The sequence below is a fragment of the Chamaea fasciata genome, unplaced genomic scaffold (genome assembly GCF_029207755.1).
Source record: "Chamaea fasciata isolate MVZ Bird 193981 ecotype frontalis unplaced genomic scaffold, bChaFas1.0.hap1 SCAF_21, whole genome shotgun sequence".
Lineage (NCBI taxonomy): Eukaryota > Metazoa > Chordata > Aves > Passeriformes > Sylviidae > Chamaea > Chamaea fasciata.
The window spans coordinates 10,379,275-10,402,666 of record NW_027094106.1 but is presented as its reverse complement, the minus strand read 5'-3'; the positions used below and the strand labels follow the sequence as shown (position 1 = coordinate 10,402,666).

Here is a 23,392-nt window from a genome sequence, read left to right as displayed (position 1 = left end):
ACCTTGAGCACTTGCGGGCTCTTCCTTTCAATTACTCAGCAGATGTTCTTCTACCAGTTACTCAGTTTCTACACGCACCTGCCAAACCCCGATTGGGCAGGACAGGGAACCCGGGCAGGCACATCCTGCTGCCCTCCTGCAGAGAGGAGATCCTGGCGCTGGGAGCCAGCCTGCTGCCCCAGCTGCAGGGCCAGCACTCGCCCACTGCTCAGCACAGCCTGGAACCTCTCCGGGAGGATTCCCGCCTGCTTCTCAGGGCTGCTCAGTAACAGTGGGCAAATCTGCCCCCATGAAGGAAAATGCTGCTTCCAAAAAAAGCCACATGCACTACAGTCTGAAAAATTCCACTTTGCCACATACACTACAGTCCCCCGTGCCAAGGCTCCATGTTCTGGTCTCATGAGGGGGAGTTTGCTTCAAGTATTAATACAGAGGTGGGGGCTTCTGTCTTGTCTGGGGTATTTTGGCTTCTTGCAGAGAAAACAGAGTAGGGACACGACTGAAAAAAACATGCATTTTAAAAAAAAAGTCAACTATAGGAAATTGCTTAACTGGAATGTGGCAACTTGCCACATTCTCTCTTTTAAAACAGCAAAACAGCTTTATTTTAACAAGCTGCTATGAGATTGTATTTTGGGATTGTCAGGAAGAACAAAATACACTAAACCCCACTCTGTTCAAAATGCTTTGAACCTATAACACGAGATTCTAAGAAGGAAAAAGAAAAGCTTTGGTATGTTCTGCCATGCAGTGGGATCAGAGATTGTCAGTGTGCTCACCAATTATCAAGAATGTTCCCAGAGTACCGTGTACAGGCACTGAAACACAAAATACAGGACTGGAAAAGCTGTGAGTGTAACTGAGGTTCAGCCGACAAGTTAACCGTGTCCCCCACAGCTCAGTTCTAGGAGAGACTCCTAAAACAGTTAAAAAGTAAAATGGTGTCAGTGGACTGTATGAGCTTTATCTTCCCTCCAGCACCGGTGATGCCATTTGTCAGTGAGTTTGCCTCTGGGGTCAGTTTTCTTTCCTTCTCAGCAAACAAACTTTCTCATCAGCACCTGTCCAGAGCCCCCTCTCTCTGCAGTTCCGCACCCTCGGGTTAGCCCTTCTGCTCTCCCAAGATCAGGAACATCCCAGTCTCAGACAAACCTCTGTGCAGATCCTTTCTGAAAGCCCAGGACCATCCCACTGATAGAGCCAGTATAATTGCAGTGAGAATGAAGGATTACTTTCAGAAGTTTGGGTTAAACGTGGGATGTGGGGAAAGGCTGTCAGACAAAGGATGGTGTTGCAGAAAGGTTTTATTTATGGCCTTTTCCCTCATTTTGTTTCGAAGTTACAGGGATGAGTTGTGTGTTCTACTCTGCTCTAAAGATGCTGGTCAGTTGCCGAGTGTCTTTGACTGTGCAGAGAGGTTTTGTACTGGACTAGTTCTTCCCTCCTACTCCTCTGCAGGGCCACAGGCAGAGCAAGCGAGGCAACAGGAAGAGCTGGAGTGTAGGAGTCACCTCTACAGAGAGCAGGATGTGACCCCTGCTCCCTAAAGAGGGCACAAATGGTCAGATCCTCATATCCAAGCTGGTTTCTCCCTAAAGGAAAGGCTGTAGCAAAGACCAAGTGAGGCTGTTAATCTTGAGTTAGAAAGTAAATTTAATTATATCAGTGGTGCTTTGTAGGAGGAAATTAATAATTAACTGCAAAGAAGTCAAATTATTGACTACTCTGATGGATTCTTGCTAAACTAAGCTTAAACACTCTAATACTTGATGGAACTAGGAAGTTCTGCCAAACTTTTATCTCACAAAGCGCTGGTGCTGCTCCTGCCTGAAAGCACCCTGCTCCTGCAGCCCTGGAGCTCTGCTCGGGAGGCCTCTGGAAACCCGTGTGACCTGTTTGTCCAGCGCAGAGGCTCCCCTTCCCCACCGGCAGTGCAGCCCTTACTGCACTCTGAATTTAGCAGCCTCTGACCCCAGTTCGCTCCATGAGCTGCCTGAGCCCCGTTTCCCAGGGCAGCACAAATTCCAGCTGGAGCTGGCAATGACAGCCAGTCACCACAAGTTAGTCTGGTCTCCACGTGCAGATACTGAGCTGTGCAAAGTGTCTTTTCAGCCTCAAACCTTAACAGAAGGCTGTGTTAGCATGCAGCAATGTACAGCTGAGGGAGGCTTTACTGCTGCTAACTCGGTGCTCCCATGCTGGCTGTAGTTACACACCGATTGCTGCTGCTGGGTGTGCACCAACCAACACCAGGTATGACTCCCCAGCACCACAGGTTCATACTCTGAGGGTATTGATTCACCTAGTTCAGCCCCTTTAATCCAGTCTCTCCAAGAGACCACAGCAACAACTTCTGAACGTGCCTGCCTTCAAAGCAATCCTAGATCCTGTTATGAAGGGCTTCTGCAGGATCCCACATAAGGGGAAAAAAGGCACTGCAGTTAAGATGACCAGCTCAAAGACCAAAACAGGGAGCTTCCCCCGCTGCTTTAGAGCTTCGTCCTCCATGTGTTTCTTTTTCCACCAAAAGGGACCTTACTTAGTCCTGTATGGATGAGTGCTGAACCAGCTTCTTGCAGTGCTTCAGCTCCCGCTTGCTCTTCCTGTTTAGCTGAAACCCTTGTGTATGAAGCTAAGTAAAACTGACCTAGAGGTTGTTTATGCTTTCAAAGGGTATATGGTCTGTGCTGGAAATGAGTACCTCGATCCAGCCTGACTCCCTACTACAATAATAACTGGAAATGAACTCTGGACTATCAGTTCCCAACCACTCTGGCTTAGATCACGTTGCACAAGGAATATCCCAGCCTGGGGGAGGGGAAGGCTCTCAGTGACACAGAGCAGCTTATTCTGCTGCAAAGACTGTCCCAGCAGCTGCACAAGGCTTGGGACCAGGGATGATCCATAGGGAACCAACAAACAGCAATGGCAGACAGAGAGCGAAACACCTGTGGGTTCCACAGCAGCTGAAAGGAGAGGGACCACTGTAAAGCCAGCCACTATACAGTGCCACTTGAACGTGAACCTTGAGACTCGCAGGTAACCTGTCAGGTGTGTGCTCCAGATATCCAACCCAGATAAGCAACGCTAAGGCTCCCTTTGTCTCCCAGCCAGGCCATCTGCAGCAGCAATGTGAGAATTACAGTGCAGTAAAGGTGCAGTTAATTCCCTCCTTATCCCAACTTCCACACTGTCCTGTCCCAAACACTAAATAAAATCAGGACCAGAAGCACTTTCTCTGAAACGTGTTTGCCCTTGCTGCTTGCCAAGAGAAGTTAGAAAAGCCTCTCATGAATAGGCCGACTGCTTTCAGTTCCCCTCAGTGAGACTGTAATGCACTCAGCTTTCACTTGCCAACATTAAGAACTCCCTCCTGGTCGTCGGTCATTCTAGAGAATGAGGAAGGATCAAAGCATGGGTTGAGTGTAGGCAGTCGTCCCTCATTGCAGAGGGAACTGCAGAGTCCAGAACTTCTCACCCCACTGCCCCTTCTGAGGAGCCTGTGAAGCATGCTGACACATCCAGGATTTCAACACAATTAAACTGTAAATTAGTCTTGTCCTTCACAAAAGGCTCGTGACACACAGTGATCTCCAACGAGATACAATGACCTGCTAAATTCTCTATTGGTGTCTTTGGAGTTTCCAGGACCTCCCTGTACATCATTCCCTAAAGTCAAACAATTGCACTTACCCACTGAAAGATGGAATGGATGGGGCAATGGTAGGGGTCGCTTTCCTAAATACAGTTCTTGATTGCCAGCAGTACTACTAGTTCACTATCAGCCCCAGGAAAAGGTCCAAGCACTTAAAAATTCAGAGAAGGAGCTTAAGAGTAATTGGATTTTAAAGCATTCCTGTAATAATTTCAGTGGCAGAGGTTTCAGAGATAGGAGTGAGCAAATTAAATCTTCATACAAAGAGCGAGTATTATTTAGGCCGTGGGTAGCAGCACGTGCCTGTTATGGATGAGACCATCGTATAATACATTTCTTGCCACATACATGGCTCAAAGTGTCAGTTCTGGATGCTAAGAGAGAGCTGAACAGTTATTGCTGTAAACTTCCATGTGTACTTGGGTGGATGGCAGCCTCATGCTGGGGCTGGCTCATGCAAGAATGGGAGCCGAACTGGCAAAAGGGCAATGCTGCTGAAACATGCATTCAACAAGATGAAAAAAAGAAAGGTTACAACTGTAGAATTTCTACCAATTTAAGAGTCAGGTGAAATAAGGCAGAGAAAGAATCCTTCTGCATTCTAAAAATATCCACTTTCTCCGTTGGTTATCCTTTGCTATATGAGTGTTGTTTTTTACTCCCTGGCTCATTCAAAACACACTTAATTTAACATCAGACCAAGTCTGAAGACAGTACAACAGTACTTACGTTTAAATAGCTGGAGCTTCAAGTGGGGGTCAAGGCCATGCTGTTTAAGGTATTCAGCCTTGAAAGGCACTTACAAAAGAACTGAGCCAGCAGAGACTAGAGCTAAATTCAGCTCTTACCCTACTTTTAAACTGCTTCAACGCCTTTGTTTTCAGTTGCTACTCCTGTAAAGGAAAGTGGGCTCACATAACCCGACATTCATCTGATGTCAACTGGACAACCCCAAGGAACATAAGTGGGGTCCTCAGTCAAAGCCAGCTCTACTCCTTGCTACAGATGTCACTTACATGATACCTTTAGCAGACCAAGTGTTCCATCAAGTGATACGGCTGTAAATTATTCACCAGCAACCCCATAACACTTGATTAAAACCTACTGAAAGCAGATCTAATTAAATTGTCTTTTAAAGAACAGACATGATATGACGACAGTGTGAAGGGCAGATGGCAAGCAGAAGCTCACTGGAACACGAGAAAATAATTTAGAGGACAGTACTTGGTAGCCAATACTATAACCTTTGCAAGGCTGTTGGCTTTAAAGTTGTGTATCTGCTGTGCTGTGAAATATATGTCTTATTGATTAACAATAATTGGACAATATGTTATAGGAATGTAACAGCTACCTTGCTGCAAATGGTATGTGCTTTGAGATAAAGCAAAACAGCTCACAGCAGATTTTTCCCATGTCTTTCAGCCTCTGAGGAAGAAAAGAGCTTTATTTCACACCTCAAATCTAAGGGGAGATATGAACATAGAACTAACATCAGAGAGTTAAGTATAAATTTAAAATAGCCCCAAAGTTCAAAAGTGTTGTCATCCAGCTCAAAGTTTTGCATGAAGATAAGAACCTACTAAAGAAAAGAGAGATTTTTGTCCTCTGTATAATGAAGTCCATCCCAGTTGGGGGAAGAGAACCTACTGCTCAGAGACAGGCTTTCAAAGTAATTAGATGTGATCCTGGTGCAGCTACCTGAGATCAAAGCAAAGCTGTGCCATGGTAGCCACCCCGACCTCCCAGAAGCAGACCTGTTTGCAGTCAGTCAGTCATCTTAGAGGAAAAGCTCCCAAAATTATTATTCACAAAGAAATTAGTGTTTCTTACAGATAAATTTCAAAATCCCTCATGCATCAGGGTGGCTCTCCAACTTCCCCCATGTTCTCTCTCCCAGAGTTTGAGGTTAGACGAATCTGAGCCACAGCTACTTGCACAAAGAGGCTGAAGGCTCAGCACTTAGAAGAACTCTAAAGAATTCTAGCAATGCAGAGACTTGCAGAGCTCACTGATGCTGTTCCCACACCACCGAGGCTCTGCCAGGGAAGCTGACAGACCATGCCGCAAACCCACCCTGTACCATACAGCCTGAATGGGGAGGCTTTGTTCTGTGCAGTATAAAGGGGCCATGCCTGCAATGGCAGAGACCTCACCCTCACGTCAGGAATACAGGAAGGCTGGAAGGGCTGAGCCAGCCCATTGATGTGGAGGATCCACGAGGAGTGAAGGGCAGAGGCAGGGAACAGACCATGCCTTTCCTCACGTGTCTCCCCTTCCCCCTGCACCTTGGTTTTACAGCTGCAGGACAGATCAAGGCAGAAGTGTGAAAACTGCTGAGTCAGGCCGTGTCTGTGGGGCCTCAGAGAGGCCGTCGCGGCGCTGGGGCCAGAGGACAAAGCCCTGTGCTGAGGCAGAGCTGAGCAGCTGGAGGGACCCTGCGGGCTGGGGACACGCAGGACAGGCCACTGCAGGCACTGGGCGGCAGGGACAGCAGCCAGCCCTGCCTAGGAAAGATGAAGAACCAGAAGCATTTTGCATTAAGAGAACTGGAAAGAGGACGCAGGTTAAGGCCAGCAGGATTAAGTATCCTAGCAGGCAGGATAGCCAGCTAGTCCTGGCTACGTTAGCATCAGGAAGAAGGCCAGAAACGAGAATGGGTGTCTCTGCAAGCTCCCCTGCAGGCTCAGAACTCTTCTGGTGCACAGCAGTAGTCTCTAACAGTGAGAAACATGGCCTGTTTAGGCACAACAGCTCAAAAGGAAACTGAAAGGTCTGTTAATAAAATGCCAGAGGCAGGATTTGTCCCTTCATTAGAAGAGCAGTGCGCTGACTGAGGAGAGGAGCTGCAAGGAACCCCCAGACACTGCTGGGGCCTCCAGCTCAGAGCGGGGCTGCACCACCACTGCATCTGCTGCCAGCACACTGCCTGCCCACTGCACTGACTGCAGGGCTGCCACTGCCTTCAGTTCGAACTCTTGCGTTGCCAGATGTGCATTCACTGCAAGGCTCTTTGCCTCAAACCCCAAACTAGTGATTCTTGGTAACTGAGGCAATTTGAATAGCACACTAGAAAGGAATAAGGAAAGAACACATCAGTGGAACTGGAACCTGCCTTGGCAGCACTATGACTGTAGATTTAGTTTCCACAAGAATTAAACACTAAACATTAATGTCACCCCAGCAGAAGTATTCAGCTCGCTCTTGCAAAGTTAGCTATCTCTGCAGATACAGACTGGCAGGTGAGAACTGATAAGGCCCAGTGAGTTAGAGGTAAATAGGTAATTACTGGGACAGAGGTGCATTCAGCATCACTACAGAAAACATCTCCCAAAGTAGGATTGCATTTCCTACAAATGCAGTCTCAGCACAAACCCAGCCAGTGTTTCAGGGCAATAGCTAAAGACTCAGATCACAGTAGCTTCCCTCTCTCCTTCCAAATATGAGGTTCCACAGATTCCACTCTAGTCCCTAACCATGACTGCAAATGGCTCAGGAATTTAGGCTGCATGGAGAGCCATCCCACAGAAACTCTGCGTTGTTATACCCAGACAAAATGCTGTCAATACAGCAGTGCTTAAACCAGGCCTTTAGCAGTCAGCCAGTGGTTCTACAAATACTACACTTGACCCACAAAGCAAGACCAAACCAGTTTCAACACACATAATACCCTGTCTGAATACGAATGGGACTGACAAGCCCTTTGAGATCTACTCTGGGGCTTCTCCCAGCTTAGCTGTGTGAACAAATGCTGAGAGTCGTTGGTGTTTGTGCTCACATCGACTCTTCCAGAGCTATTCCAGACACTCTTGTGTTTCACAGGAAAAAAGAAAGAAAACCTGAAACCTTTCTTCTTCCAAAGGGAGAAGGCTGAAGGCCTGTGCAGAACTCCCCAAAGACATCAGTCTCCTTAGAACGTTGCCCGTGGATTTTAGTCGATTGTTTCCTTAAAACAAGAGAGGATAGGCAAGGGCATAGCTTCCAGAATTCACTAAAATGAGGGGGAAAAACACTGCATTTGATCTGCACTCAGGGTTTTATACTACTAGCTGATGCTGACTGGAGCCACTCAGAACTGTCTCTAAAGAAATTATGGGAAATTAAAGTTAGAAGGAAACATTCGTAAGACTGTTTTACTTTGTGGAAAGTTTCAGTTTTGCTCAGAAAGACAAAAGGCCTGAAGTGTTTTGCTTGGCAGATAAAGAACAGTTTTTAAGGAGACATCTAAAAAAGTCAGGAAGCTTTAAAAAACAAAATCTCCCTATTTCAGCTTATTTCAGAGGAGCTATGTAACTATATTTTAAAGGAGGATTTAGTCCTCTAGTTTACTCTGGAAATAAAAGGGAAAAACTGCTTTGGAAGAAGAAATATGTTGCTAGAAAAGTGGTGGGAACCAGGTGTGGAGAGATTCTCCAAGAGCACTGCAGGCAGCATGAAGGGCATGGACACACATCTTCCTATGCCTGCACTTACTGACAGACCCATCACCTCCACTGGCAATGTCTTTTAGCGCTGATGGCCAAAACATCAATCTGTAGTTCTCAATCTGTAAAACCTACTCATTATTTCTTCTCTTCAGTTTATAAATAAAACCTCACACTGGAACCTGCAGGCCTCAACAATAACCCCTACACAGCAACAATGAGGAGCTCAAGACTTCCTTTCCAAATTTAGATTGCTTCAAACAGAAGTGAAAGTTCTTTCATAAATCAACAAACCCACATTTTAGAAGCACATAAGGAGAGCAGAACTGGGCAGGAAGGTGCTAAACTCATTGCAAAAAGCTTCTGAAGATTCCCAAGGCCCCAGCCCTGAGGCTCCTGGCTGGATGTTGAACACTGGGGTCAATGACCTGTTCTGGCAGCATCACATCAGACCAGATCAGAGCCTGGATCTGCTGCATCCCAGCAGCATTGCTCAGTGCCACGTTAATTACTGCTCTAAAGAGAGCTCACAGCCTCTGCTATTAGAGCTCTTCCATGTGGGATAACTACTAATCATCCTATCAGGGGCACCCCACAACCCCAACCAAAACGTGATTTCCTTACTCTTCTATGTCTTGTGATCCCTCCCTGCTTCCCCAGGATGAACACAGAACACACTGGATGTTCTCACCAGGCATAAAGGGAATGAGACACATGGCCTCTGCTCGCTTTAGACTAGACTACAGAAATGACAACTGTATTTTTACCTTTAAAGGCAGATTTTGAACAGTCTTGAGCTCAGGGATGTAAGAGAGAGATATGGATCTTCCACATGCCTCCAGCCCCAACAGCTCAGACTTCAGCCCCCTGTGCTGCACTTACAGCAGGATAAACACCAGACACCTACAATCAGCTTTGGCTGTGATTCCCTCAAACCCCAAGAGCAGGGCCTAAGCTAAGGTTTGAGTTTCCACCTCAGGAATGCTCCAGGGACCATTTTAAACAGGTTGTGCAAAAAGCAGGCTTACAACGGGGACAGGGAGGCCAGCACAGAACAGGTGACTGTCACCTGGCACAGGTGCAAGTGAACACCACAGCTGCAGCAGTGATTACCTCACGTCCTTGGAGCCGTGCACTGGGACACGCCTCTGGGATCCGTGGGTGGCACAGCAGCTCTGTGCAGCTCTGGCTTAAGGCAAAAGGCCTCTCTGGCCACCTGTAGGCTTTGGTGCTTCCCAGCTGTCCTCCCACAAGCAAGGCAGAGTTTATCCAGTCTAACTGGGGACTGATCCTGTCCTAGATTCCGGGGGCTACGCCAGTGAGGACTGGCTGCTGAACCAGAATGCCAAACTGTTTCCTAATCACGTGCTAGTCTGGCTAGGTGCAGACTCCCACCAAGAAGCACTAATGCCCACAATACTTCCATGCACAACTCCTCACAAGTCAGGTGTTGGAAGAACTCCACATTTCTTCTGGAGCAGGTGTGTTTCCAGATTCAGAGAACTTCTGTCCTCTGGATTCACCTGCTGTGGCAGCTCTGTGCTGCTGGTAGTGTCAACTGTGTGGGATTGCTCCACAGGAGTGAGAAATGAGCACGGAGGGAAGTCTGAGAGCTGGCGGAGTCAGGATCATCCATACCTCACTCTGTGCCTTTCACCACAGCAGTAATCCAGCCAATACATTCTCCAAGCCCCTTAACAGTGGGACATACCCAGGCTTGTTTTCAGCACCATTTTCCTTTTATTTAAAAAAAAATCCCTCTAAGCTGAAAATAAGGGTAGGAAATATTAATGAAAAGTGAGGGTTTATCCCTCAAGCATCTGATATATTATACTGCCTCAGTTGAAAATATAATTGTAACAGACACTATTCCCTAAATAATTTGGTATGTCACGTGACTCCTTTGTTAAGTGTTGCTGTTTATGATCAAAGCAGGTGATATATTTGTGTACCCCACGCTGACTCACTGCTGTACACCTGCCTCTAGCACACAGCTGGAACACTGATGGGGGCTTTCCTAGGGTAAAATGCAGTTCACAGCGCTGGAACTGGAGGAGCAGCCCGAGGTCTGCACAGGTGGGATCTGGGCACGCTTGGTCACAACCAGGAGTTCAGCTGGGCACAGCGGGGGCTCAGCTTGGCTACTTCCCTGATCAGATCAGTTCTGTGCACACCAGAAAGGTTAGAAGCTGCGTGCAGGGACTGAGGCTCGTGTGGGACCACGGGCTGCGGGCTCCTGTTGCTGTGTGCGGGTACGGGCAGACAGAGCCCCCAGGCAGGCTCTGCTGGGCTCCTGCAGCTCCAGGGCTGCAGGATGAGCAGGAATGATGATGCTGTGTTACCAGAATCCAGTGAACACACAGGCAGCCTTAGAAAGGCAAAGGCAGCACACAGCTTTACTCTGACACTTCCTTTCTTGCTTCCCAATCAGTGCACCGTGGAATCCAATACAAGGCAAGAAGTACACAGAGCTTGACAGAGAAGCGAAGAGTCCCTTGTCCTGTCTTCATATCGATGAAAACCTGCTCACCAGAGCTTGTCCTAGGAGCTCCAGGTAAGTGAAACCACTGCTGCTGAGTTTTTGTGTCAACATTTATATAAAATCACTGTTTGGAGATGTGCTAAATTCCACTATGATGTGGAAATTCTGATGGTAACTGTCACAAAGGAGAGATGATGTCTGCAGACTAGATAATAGACGGTCTTCCCTCCTTCCAAGTCAAACAGAATCTCTGTTGAAGACTACCTTGTACAAGAAATGCACAAATTTAAGAAAGGAGAATGAATCCTACAAAAACACAAGACACTTTAAGAAAAACAAATGTATTGCATATATGCAAAAAGTAAGATGAAGTAAGAGACTTTCTTCTTCTCTTACATAAGACCTGCTGGGAAAGGAAGTCTTTTCAGCTGAACTAAGCTCATAAACATGTGGCTACAGGTTGCAGTTTGGCCTGAAAAATTCACTACTCCCACTGCTTCCAATTTACAAACACAGTTGTCCTTCCCTTATGCATACCACATGCCCAACTTCCAATCTGCAAGTGTGGACTATTACAATCCTCCTTCCTCTTCTCTCATGCCTTCCCCCATTTTCAAAGCGTTTGTTTCTGCTCAGAGATTGCTTGGTAAGATAAGCCTTTTCTAGACAAATTGCCAAATGAATTGAGATAAAGCCAAAGCAAGTTCCAACAGATTTAATCCACAGGTACTGTTCAGCTACTCTGAATGACTGATTTGTGGAGAGTAGACTTATTTGTGACACAGCCCAGTTGGAGTCAGGCTTTCTGATCCGGTGCTCTGTTTGCTGAAGGTGCTGAACAGAAAACATTCCCGAGGAAGAAGCCAAACTGATCTTTGCACACAGGGCCAGGAGTGTCTCCACCACGGATCTAGTCTGGCCAGGGAGCCAGGAGGACAGTCTTCCCAAAGAGCAGGCAGAACTCAGAGTGTGTGCTCTGCCTCACCCCAACACTCCCACCATAACCAGGCTGGAGGCAGCTGCCGTGCCAGAGCCACTGCAGTCAGCTCCTCTGAGGCAAGAGCCCAGCTAGAAAGAAAACACATCTGCAGTCTAAATCCACCTCAGGTCTTGCAGTTCAGCCTTCCTACCTCACCTCTGCTGCAGTCAAAACAGGGGGGCGCTGGGGGAAGGTGTCCCACTTAGTGTGGGGATTCCCACAGCTCACCAAGGCAGCTGCTTCCAGCCGAGAAACCACAGGAGCCTTTCCTGCTGCCAGCACCTGCGACTGTGTTCCCCTGCTCACCTCCAACAGACTGCCCCGAGCTGTGGTTGGAAGTTGCATGTGCTTCACCACAGATGTCTAGTCTCACCAGCAGTTTCCCAGCCAGGGAAATGAATCGAGAAAGATACTGCCTTCACAAAGAAATACAGCTAAAAATAATACACCCCTAACTTTGCAAAACCAATTTGAGTCATACAAGGGATTAGTGTAAGGACAGAGGTAAAGACTGACAGAGCTGTTTCTTTCCGAGGATGCTCAGAACAATACTGGAGGCTCACTACATGGCAGACATTTTTTGCTGTCTTACATATGGGTTAAAATTACCATTATTTTCCATTTCAGTCAACTTGAGAAGTGAGTAAAACTGCTAGGACAGAACTGAAAGCACAGACCAGCACTGGGTAAAAAGAATAACACTCAAGCACTTACTGGGCAGAACATATAAAACTTAAAACCCAAACCAGACCTTGTGGCATCAAAGAACCCAGCCTGCTAATAAGCAAACTAACAGAACCTACTTTCCACTCCAGGGAAACTCCCTGCCCTTCTAAGAAATGGCCTTCCTACCCTGAAACAAGGGCAGCTCAGGCAACACATTACACTCAACACATCCTTTGCAAGCAATTCCCACAGCCCTTTCTTTCCTCTCCTTCTGTATCTGTTTTCCCTGAGCCACCGTGAGTGCTTATCTGTACCTGCCAAGGTCCAGTTTGAAATCCTTATCTACCATGTGCTTTATTTTGAGAACACCTTACAAGAAAGAGGAATGAGGAAGGACTTAAAGCATTGCAGCAAACGGGGAAGGAGCTCTAGGGGCCCTTGGTTAGGTTGGCGTTCTTGACCTGGCGACTACACGTCACTACACAGTTTACCAGTTATATTAATGGAACTAAGTTCTCACAATTCTTTTTCCTCTGAAGTCTTTGCACAGAAGAAAAGCCCTGTGAGAGTTGAGCCCCAGCCCAGCTGAGCTCCCAGTTCAGAACAGGTGTGCAGGACAGATGTGGCTCACAGCACTGCACCACCAGTAGCCACTACTCATGACCCACAGAGCCATTTGTGACTCGTGAAGGCCACCAGGGAAGCACAGCAGGCCCTGGAGATCTCTGGGCTCCCAGCTGCACTCTGGACTCTACAGGAGCTGCCTGCAGTCCACCCACCAGTACCCAGCTCCCTGCAGGACCAGAGCTCGTGTCTGTGCTGGCACAACCCCACAGAGGCACACGGCCACAGTGGCACTGCTGCCACAGGAATCGAGGAACTCCACCTGACACCTGAGACAGCTCTGGTACCCACCTCCCTCAGGGCCACCACAAGCACTGACAGCTTAGGGAAGCAAACACAGACCCTGAGCTCCTGCAGCATGGCTCTGTGGCCACAGCCTGGCACAGTCAAGCGCAGGACTTGGGCTATGCCTGACATGTATTTTGGTCCAGGCAACCCAAGAGTGCAAAGAACACAGAGTCTGTACCCATGCCCACAGCTCCATGTATGGGCAGAGATCCAGCACTTGGTTGAACTCCCAGAGAAATCACATACTGGACTGTACATCAAAGAGATTTTCTTCTGAACATAAATTTTATGATCACCAGTGAATGTGGCACTCATTTGTTTAAACAGATAAATGCTGAAGAGGATCGTGTGCACACACTCAACAACCATCACTAGGAACAGCTTTTGTTGCTCTAAGAAGAGCCTCAAGATCATAAAAGGTCTTTACACTTTGTGAATAAAGGTTTTCTTTTACAACAGGTCCACTAGCAAATAAGTGATGATCATTTTCCGAAATGATGCTGATTGACACTGTTTGGGCATCAAAAGGGCCCTCAGCAGGGCTGCCAAAAGGCTATACAAATATCGTTTCATAGAGAATAGCCTTCTGAATGCTATTTGGAGGTGACAGGAGGAAGAACCGTGCTATAAATTTTGGGGGAAAAAAGAACTAACCAAAACAAAACATCTCACAAAACAAACTGACGAACCAACCAAAACCACAGAAAAAGTCAGGTGAAGAATAAAGGAAGAATGATAGATTTCCACGAGGCTGAGCCAAAAGCTACCTACCACCTATTGTTTCACAGTTTTCTTCCCAACCTTCATTTCTCATGTGATGGATTTTTCAGCATGTAGGTTTATTAGTTACATTGTTGTGATGATCCTTTCTTCCTAAGAAAGCCCAAGGCTCTACCCAGCTCCACAGTCTCCAGCACCAGGTAGAGAGGAGGAGCATTAGCATTTATATCAAACTTGAATCAAAGAAGGGGACAGGAGGGGATTGCTTGCTTAGAGCAGAACTACCTACACAGAAGGTAAAAGGAAATGTTACTTAAGCATCTAAAGGTCAAATGAACTAAGGAAAAATACATCTATTTTCCCTTTCTAAATACTTATACAGACTTTTGTACAGATCCAGTTCCTCTTTGAGAGCATCACAGCGGCACATGTTTTGTGTTTGAAGAATTTAATCTTTCTAAACAGCAGAACATGTCTCCAGTCCGGTCCACGATGCTGTTTGAGCCACAGCAACAGAGGGAAAAGGAAAACCAGATTAGATCAGTGAAGCTAAGCCAGGGATAGAGAGACAGGCCTGGAGCAGGGAGCAGGAACCATCAGGAGCAAACACCAAGGACCCGAGGCAAAGGGGAGTTTTCCCCGCTCGCCCGGACAGCGGTGTGGGGACACACCTCCTGCCAGGGAGCCTCGAGTCACCTTTGCTCCGCGCCTCACATCGCATCCCGCTCCACAGGGACGCCCGGCACAGGCCCCGGGGCGCGGCCGGGCACGGCCTCACGGAGCTCCCGCGCACCCGCCCGACAGCCCGGGCCGCCCGCGGGGCCGCCCCGCACCTGTCCGCGCTCCGCCGGCCCCGCGCTCCGCTCCCCGCCGCGCCGCGGGCGGGGGGCCCCGCGCCGGCAGCGCCGAGCCCGCTGACAGCTCGGCGCCGGCGCCGGGACGCCGCTGCCCCCGCCAGCAGCGCTCGGCCCGCGGGAGAAGCGGCGGGCGCGGCGCGGCCCCGGTGCCGAGGGGACAGGGCGGCGGGCTGCGGCAGGCCCCGGCCGCGGCCCCGGCCGCGCGGGGCAGAGGCGGCAGCGCGGCCCCGCTGCGGCGCCCAGCCCGTGCCGTACCTCCAGCGTGCGGATCTCCTGCTGCGTGAGGTCGTTGGACGCGGCGCACTTGGTGCGGAGCCCGCGCAGGTTGGAGAGCGAGATGTCGATGAGGTCCTGCAGCAGCCCGCACTGCTGCAGCGTGCTCCGCACGGCCGGCAAGCCTCGCGGCCCCGCCGCCTCGCCGCCGCTCCGCTCCTTCCTCTCCAGCATGCCGGCGGCTCGCAGGGCAGCCGCTCTATCCATCCCTCGGCATCAGGGAGGCCGGGAGGCGAGGCGGCGGCGGGGAGCGCTGGAGGGAGGGAGGGAGGGAGGAAAAGAGGGAGGGAGGCGGGCGGGAGGCGGCCCGCCCCGCCGCGCTCGCCGGGCAATCACCGCGCGGTACATGCGCGGCCGCCGGGCTCCGCCAGCGCGCCCGCTCCGCCCCCGCCGCCGCCCTCAGCGCCCGCCGCCGCCCCGCGGTGCTCCCCTCGGCGTGTGTCCCTCACCGCTCCTATCCCGCCTCACCCTCAGCGTGTCCCTCACCGCTCCTATCCCGCCTCACCTTCAGCGTGTCCCTCACCGCTCCTATCCCGCCTCACCCTCAGCGTGTCCTTCACTGCTCATATCCCTCCTCATCCCTCATATCCCGCTTCACCCTCAGTGTGTGTCCCTCATCCCTCATATCCCTCCTCACCCTCAGTGTGTGTCACTCACTGCTCATATCCCTCCTCATCCCTCATATCCCTCCTCACCCTCAGCGTGTGTCCCTCATCCCTCATATCCCTCCTCACCCTCAGCGTGTGTCCCTCATCCCTCATATCCCTCCTCATCCCTCATATCCCTCCTCACCCTCAGTGTGTGTCCCTCACCGCTCATATCCCTCCTCATCCCTCATATCCCTCCTCACCCTCAGTGTGTGTCCCTCATCCCTCATATCCCGCCTCACCCCTCAGCGTATCCCTCGCCTCTCATTTCCCGCCTCACTCTTCAGCGTGTCCCTCACCGCTCACATCCCGCCTCCCCCTCAGCGTGTGTCCCTCATACCCCTCATATCCTCCCTCGCTCTTCGGCGTATCCCTCACCCCTCAGTGCCCGCCTCACCCCTGCTATCCTCCCTCTCCCCTCAGCGTACCCTCGCCTCTCATTCCCCGCCTCACTCTTCGGCGTGTCCCTCAGCCCCCGGCTCCCGCTCCGCCGTCTCCCTCTCCGCCCCGGCCCCTCGGCCTCCCCTCAGGTATGTCAGGGCTCGCAGCTCGCCCCGGCCAGCCCGCGCTCGGCTCCGCTCCCCTCTGCCGCCCGGAGGAAGCAGGGCCGGGGCAGGGGCGGCCTGCCCAGCCCAGGGGAGGTGTGAGCGGGCTTTGGGATAAACATATTTTAGTGAGTGTAAGCTTTGAGTACGGATAGGTGTGTGGGTTCATCCATATCATGAGTAGGAGGGAACTTCATGATTGGCCTTGTGGAATCGCTGTGGTTTCAGCTTTCACAATGGAGATGTGAGAAAAATAGTCCAGGTAACTGCATGACATTTGGTTTCATAGCCATCCTGTCTGATGGACAGAGCCGAGCTGTCAGTGCAGGAACCACTCATCTCCCAGTTATTAGAATTGGGACTGTTCATCTGACATGCGGGATCCAAAGAGGCAGTAAGGTTGTACCTCACTGACAGAAGAAGGCAGCCTCTTTAATTTGCACTAAATTGATACCAGGGTTTAAAAACTTAAATGACATCTGAGCCACGTGTGGCAATACAGAGGGGAGATTCCTTAAAAAAAAGAAAAAGAAACTGTGAATTTAGGACATGAGGCAGTGGAGCAGGGCAGAGCAGCTGACACCGAGCTGTTTTTCTCATGGTTAGATAAATACTGGTATCCACATTAGTTTGTGTGGATTTGCATCAAATAGTGTGGCATATGCTGTTTAGTAATTTTCTTGAGAATGTGGGTCAGGTTAAGTATTTGATTTCATTGTCATTATTCACATGCTGTAAATTTCATACGCAATAAGGGCTTTGCTGGATTAGGGTTTAATTAGTTTGCCATCTGATGAGTCCTGTGGTTTTGGGAAAGTAACTTTGCTTATTACCTCCATAATTCTGACCTTGTGAAAAAGCCTTTATCGACCCTGTCTGCTCCCAGAAGCACTGGAAGTTTAGCACTGGAAATTTTTGTTTCCAGGACTCTAAGAGGTTGAAATCCTCCAATACAAGTGACTGTGGAGCTGGGCAACGTTATTAACAGGACATTGTTCTTGCAGGCATTCTCCACATACCCACCTGAGAATATCCATTTGCTTATAGACAAGAGGCTGAGCGCATTGCATAAGAAAAGCAACCTAGGAAACTTGTGGGCCGTGCATCACAGGATACTTGGCATTCCCTGCAGTGTTTGTGTGCTGGGAGTGCCGGCCTCATTACCCGGCTGCCATCCGTGGGCAGCATTCCAGTCCCGGCACACAGGGCTGCCCTTGGGCCTGCGGGAAAAATGTGCTGACTAAACACTGCCTGTGCTTCCATCCCTGCTCAGCATCGCAGGTTGCAGGGCTGGCACCTTCGCAGGAGCTCAGGCTGCTCTTCCAGCACAGTCCCGGTAGTTTGAGTTGTCTGAAACCACAGCTCTCTGTCTATAAGGGTTTGAAAAGAGAAATACCACGGCTGGGCTGAGCTAGAAGGACCATGTGAGCACACTGAGGGTCCCCTTTCCCCAGAGATTTCAGGAAGGGACGTATCTCATGTTTTACATGTTTATTGATGCACCTGTTGAGGTTTTTCTTTTAAATGTATGGTTTATGTAGGGTGGACATAAGAACTGCATTCCCTAGGGTAAAACAACTGCTTTTTTTCTTGAATTGAGTGAACCGTACCCACACTGTCAACTTCATTCCAATGCGAATCGTACAGTGGCCTTTTTTTGCCACTGTGTCAAAAAACAGTAGTTTTAAAAACAGCAATAAAATGTGGAATGTCTGAACTGGATCACAGAAAACTGCTAAGTCCTTGGTTAAGCCACTGGCCTAAGTATTGAGGGGATTTCTCCTCCCCACTGGCCCCCATCTCTCTTGCCCACACTGATCAGGTGCCAGTTACCCCAATGAAGCCCAAATCTTTTAAAGCACTCCTGGAAGTCCTGGACTGTAGCAATGGTCTTGGACTCAGTGACATAAGCTCACTGGGGAAAAAGAACTTTTTTTTGTTCCTGGAGAAAGAAAAGCACCGATGCATTTCACATGCTGCCTGTATGAAAAGCCTCTATTACCTTTTTAGCTAGCTTGCCCCAATTTCATTCAGCTATCACAACACTGAATATAGATGATGAGACTGAATTACTCTATTTGATGTGTTTAACACATAATAGAGACCTGTTTAAAGAAAATGCAGTGTTGGGATTTGAAGAGCTGAAATGTTAGGTATTTCAGATAAAAGAGGCCTTTATTATCGGTGATTTTCCCCTCAAAGGCTTCCTCCTACACAGCCATAGGAGTATTCCTCTCCTCGGCACAGCACAGCAATACACAGTAGCTCTGGCATGCTCCTCTGCTGGGAAGCTGAGAAACTTAACTGCTATTTTTAGACATGCTGCTGGATATTCTTCTTAGGATATACAGAGAAAGTGAGGATGGTGAGATGGTGTTCCCAGAGCAAATCCTCACCACTCCCCAGGTCAGATATCTCCATTGCCTGCAACTGACCCAAACCAGTTTACATGAGAATAAGATTTGACCTGCACCTTTAAGGAAAAATTCTAGTGTAGGTCCACTTCTTCCATGGATTTTTTCCAAATGGCACAGTGAAATGCAAGGCATGGACCAGCAAATCCACAGGTTTGGCAGTGGTGGATCCCAGTGAGTCAGGGATGGATCCTGGAAACTGCCCTGTGTGATGACAATGGAGGAAAAGATGTGAAAATTAAACACTACTCCTTTCCTTAGAAAAAATTATCATGGATGGGGAAAACAGTTCTGTTTGGGCAATCCTAAGGGAATTTCTGCCCCACAAGTGGAAGGCACAAGAAACTGTTGCGTAGCTTCACTCAGTGTTTTCTGTGGACAGCTGTTGTGGTTTAATCCCAGCTGGCAGCTAAGCACCACCAACCCCCTGCTCACTTCCCCTTCAACAGAAAGAAACTTTGAGATGGGACTGAGAGGAGGAGGACAGGAGTGATGTGTTCATCTTACCTTCTGGAGTCACATGAGTAAACAAGTATTGCAGCTGTTACAGCAACCAGAGACTTTCTGGCTTTAAGAACATAAGAATTTTAGTTGTCTATAAAACAAATAAACCCCTCAACATTTATTTTTAGAGTAATCCCATGGGGTTTGCAGTCTTTCTTTAGCATTAGCTGTGTTGCAATAGTGCTGCCTTTTTGTCTGCTATTTATCACCAGTCACTTCTGTTTAGACTATAAACTGTTTGGGGCAGGAAGAGTCTTTTACTCTGCTTGCACGGCAACGCCTGAATCTCAGCGAGGAGCCTCCGAGCTCTGCTGTAACATAAATACTCACTAATGACAGCCCCAGAGGCTTTAGCCCCCACCCCACTTGGAGCCCTGCCAGCCCGAGGTTTGTTCTAGCAGCAGACGTGCCAACAGTGAAAAGTGACAAATTTTGTTGGCGAAAGATATTCATAGGTCTAACAAGGATAAGAAACACCCGCCTTTAGAAACAGAGGCTTATGTCTCTCCAAGGATAAACACACCCTAGTTTGACTCATGCTGGCATAATCCCCTTGTGCAATTTGTATATTGGCATTAGATATGCGTCTGAGGCAAAAAGACAAATATTTGGTTAACTAAACAACACGGGGATAATAAAAAATAATTAGGCAGCTTTACCTCTCAGAACACTGCAGCAGGTGAGCCGCTGCTCTTCCCCTCAGACAGGCATACCCCCGCGAGCAGAGTTTCCTGATGTTTGTTTTATTCGCAGCAAAATAACCTGTTTATTTTGTTAACTGCTCTCAGAGTAAAAATAATTAATAAATAATTAAATGAATCGAGTCCAGTAGAGTGCAGTCTGGTGAGGGAGGGGGTATATACTGTGGTGGAAAAAGCAGGCTCATGTTCCACAAGAGAGCTTTGTCAAGTGTATTGCATAAGGAGATTACAGGCCTGAGTCTGAAACAGGCTGAAGGTTTTAGTTGTGTTTGTCATTAGCACGCTGTGAACTGCAGCACAACAGCCCCTCTTTCATCTGGGTGAGAAAAGGCTCCAGGTCCATCATTATGTTTCTGGAGCTGGGACTCCTCATGGCTATTAGCTTCATTCCCCAGAGGCCTTTCTTGGTGTTTAAATAAAGGCGAGGAGCCGGGCGGGTTAATCATGTGCTGCCATTATTGCCGTGCGCCGGGGTCCGTGTGATGTGACAGCCCTCGGGGACGGCCCCGCTCCGGGCTCCGCCGTGCCCGCCCCGCCCGAGGCTTGTCCTGCTGCTCGGGCTTTTGCCAACCGAGTGATGCTGATGAGCAAAATGAGAACAAACTCCTCCCACCCCCGTGCCCTTTGTCTGTTGGCAGCTCTGAATCAATGCCAGTTCTTCCGGTAAAAGGAAAAAAAGAAAACCGAACCAAACTTGTCCTGATGCAGCCAACTCTGTGTGGAGACTTTACCACCAGCTCTTGTCCTGTTCTGTGGGAGGCCTCCCTTCCAGTTCTGCAACCCTTCCTCCAACCTGTGTGTGCAGTGCCTCACCGGTGGGGTGACCACAGCCATTTCTCAAGCAGTACATTATGCCACTCATTACATACCTAGCAGGAAGGTTGTCCTGGGATCAACAGGGTCTGCTGGATAATCCACATCCCGTTCCATGGGAGGAGCAGCACCACCAGGACCACTAGATCCAGCATCCGCATTCTTCCCAAGATGCATCTGCACGTTTGATGTAGCTATGTCCCTCTGCTGGGCATGGTAGGACCTGGGAGGATCTATTGCCGTCCTCCACTTGTGATACATCCGGGAAATGTCTCTTTTGGAGGCATTCTGGTGCATGTCTTGTGGCTCTCAGTTACGTAGTGGTCCCTGGGAAGAGCCTGCATGCACTGACAGCTCTGTTTTAGGAGAGCTTCATGAATCCTGCCATGGATAAAATGGAAGGAGCTGGCTCCTGTAGGTTTCTAAACATTGAGACACTCTGAAAGAGGCTGGGCCAAATGATTTGAGTGGAGGGACTGCCCTGATGCACGTGAGGGGCACTGCCTGTGGCATTCCTTCACTGGATGGAATTCTGCCTGTGTGTTCTGCTGTGTCTCCTGGCCTCACAGCCTGCTCCTGCTCTACTGAGTCAGGCTCTTGGAAACCAGGTCTGTGAAAAGGCTGCAGAGAGTCTAAAGAAAGCTTGCAACATTATGAAGAATATTTAGAAACTTAAACCTGTCCCCTGCAGAAAAAACAAGGCTCAGCAGGAAGTCCTTAGAGTGATGCTAATAGAAAGAGCATTTTATTTGGCTATCAATCATTCTCGCTCTTGATGAGTTGAGAATTAATCTGCAGAAGGAAAAGCAAACCCAGATCTTTTGTTCCTTCCGATCCAAAGTCCTTTGAAATCAGTGTCTTCCCAGTCAGTTAGGTTTGGATGAAGTCCTTGTTCCGCCCTCCTTTCCCCTATCCCTACAGTTCCATGAAAATTCAGGCTGTTTCTCTTTACTTCCTTCCTCTTCATAAAATGTCTAATAATCAGCCATCTGGTGTCCAAGATGCCTTGAGTATTAGGGCATTTCCTTTATCCAGGGGAGGCTTGTGAGAAGGAAGATAAACGTGTCCATGACCCATCCCTGCTGTGTGCTGATTAGGGTCCGGCAGTTTTTCTTTGTTCACAGTGATTACAGTAGTGCTACGCTGTTTAGGAGAGGAACATATTTAAAGGGAGAATCTTGGTTTCTGATCTACTAGATTTCGTGACGTTCCTTAATTATGCTTAATGAGAATTCTGTAGAACAATATAAACTTGTATGTTAAAGACAGAGTGGGATTTTGGAGGGAAGATGCAAAATGAGATCTATAGAAAACACTGTGTATCCTAAAGAACTGCAGTCTGGATTCATTCTCATTTTAATTCTGCCTCACAGTGGCACCCTATTTTTTCAGAACTAGCTAAAAATCTTAACCCTTTCCTTTCATTCTGCATTCCAGAGACCACAGCTGCAAGACAAGCTGTGTGCAGAGCTCTGTTCAAGCCAGTGTCAGTCCCAGGGAACAAGGGTTCTGTGTGCCATGCTCTGTAAAACTGGGTCAGGTCTCAAGGTGGCCAATGGCTTGAGATTCAAGTTTAGGAGGAAAATATTGAAGGGCACAGAGAAACTGTGGCTGAGCATCCACTGGACAATTGCAGTTTTTTAAAACAAAGCCTGGAGGGAGAGGGCAAGTCAGACTACAAAGAAAACAAAAGCAGCAGGAAAAATCTGCAGTCTTAGCTCTGAAGTCAAAGAAAACAAAAAACTACCCCCTATTATTCTGTGACAATTTATAGGCCAAATTTGTGACATAAAGGAGGTTTGTGTCTTGCTTTGTGAGCCCTTGAGAGCTGCAAATTTTTTGTTGCCTTGACTGTGGTGGCGTGAACAGATGCCAGCAAGGTTCTGTTCATATTCACAGAATGATGCTCCCATCCCATAAGGGTGTGGACAGTCACAAGACATTTGTACCAGGAGTCTTCACTTGATGGTATGTTTATAAATAGTAAACGATTTTGGTCCAACTGGAATTCGTCAGGTGAAAGAGACATAAAAAGAGATGTCCTTAAAATACCTTTAGGCTGTTTCTCTACACCTTGATTCTCAGCAAAGAAATATTTCTAATTTATTTTTTCTCTTGAAAGTCACCTCACCCTTAAGGGCATGTACTCTCCTAATCCCTGCTTGAACTCTGCATACAGTTCAGGCGTGGATTATGGCACTCATACAATATATAAGCTATTTAGTGCACCTATTAATTAACCAGCTAATAGAATACATAACAAGAGTGTGAGGAGTATGGTAGCCCAAACTTTCTGTGCAGGACTGTGCAAATCTTCCTTTAAACGGGGGCTCGGGGCTTCATGCATATGCTTAACTTCTCAGGAGATAGATGCTGCCCAAACTACCCATCAGGAACAAATGCACAGGCAGATAAACCTTTCTCTGATGCTGCCAGAGAAAATAGTGAGTTACATAGCTGCAGTCTACTCTAACACACCAAAAGTCTTTATAAAATCCAATGGGCATAAGTTTTACATTAACAGTTGACTTGAGTTTCTCATTTTGAAATGAGAAACTGTCAGTAGCTGCTAGCATGCTGGGGCTCAGCTGCCCCAGTTCTGCACAGGTGCACACCCTGATCTTCCTGAGAGTGTCTGAGGAGAGAATGGTCTTGGCCAGTTCTTGCCACCATTTGAATTCAGCCTCCTGATTTTCTCCTCACTCTTCTTCCTCACTTTCTATCACAGTCGTCAACTTTCTCAATAGCACCATCTCTGGAAATAGTTTGCACCGGAAGCAAGATAAGAGAACATGAATGCTGG

General features: G+C 48.4%; 1 protein-coding gene across 1 annotated transcript in view; it reads right to left on the bottom strand.

The window, feature by feature from the left end:
- KSR1 (kinase suppressor of ras 1) overlaps window positions 1-15,207 on the bottom strand; it is a 50,713-nt gene extending 35,506 nt beyond the window's left edge. Inside the window, exon 1 of the mRNA XM_066202213.1 lies at window positions 14,948-15,207. Coding sequence (XP_066058310.1) covers window positions 14,948-15,172 — 225 coding nt within the window. The 5' untranslated portion in view covers window positions 15,173-15,207. The remainder of the gene's footprint in view (window positions 1-14,947) is intronic.
- Window positions 15,208-23,392: the final 8,185 nt, after the last annotated feature.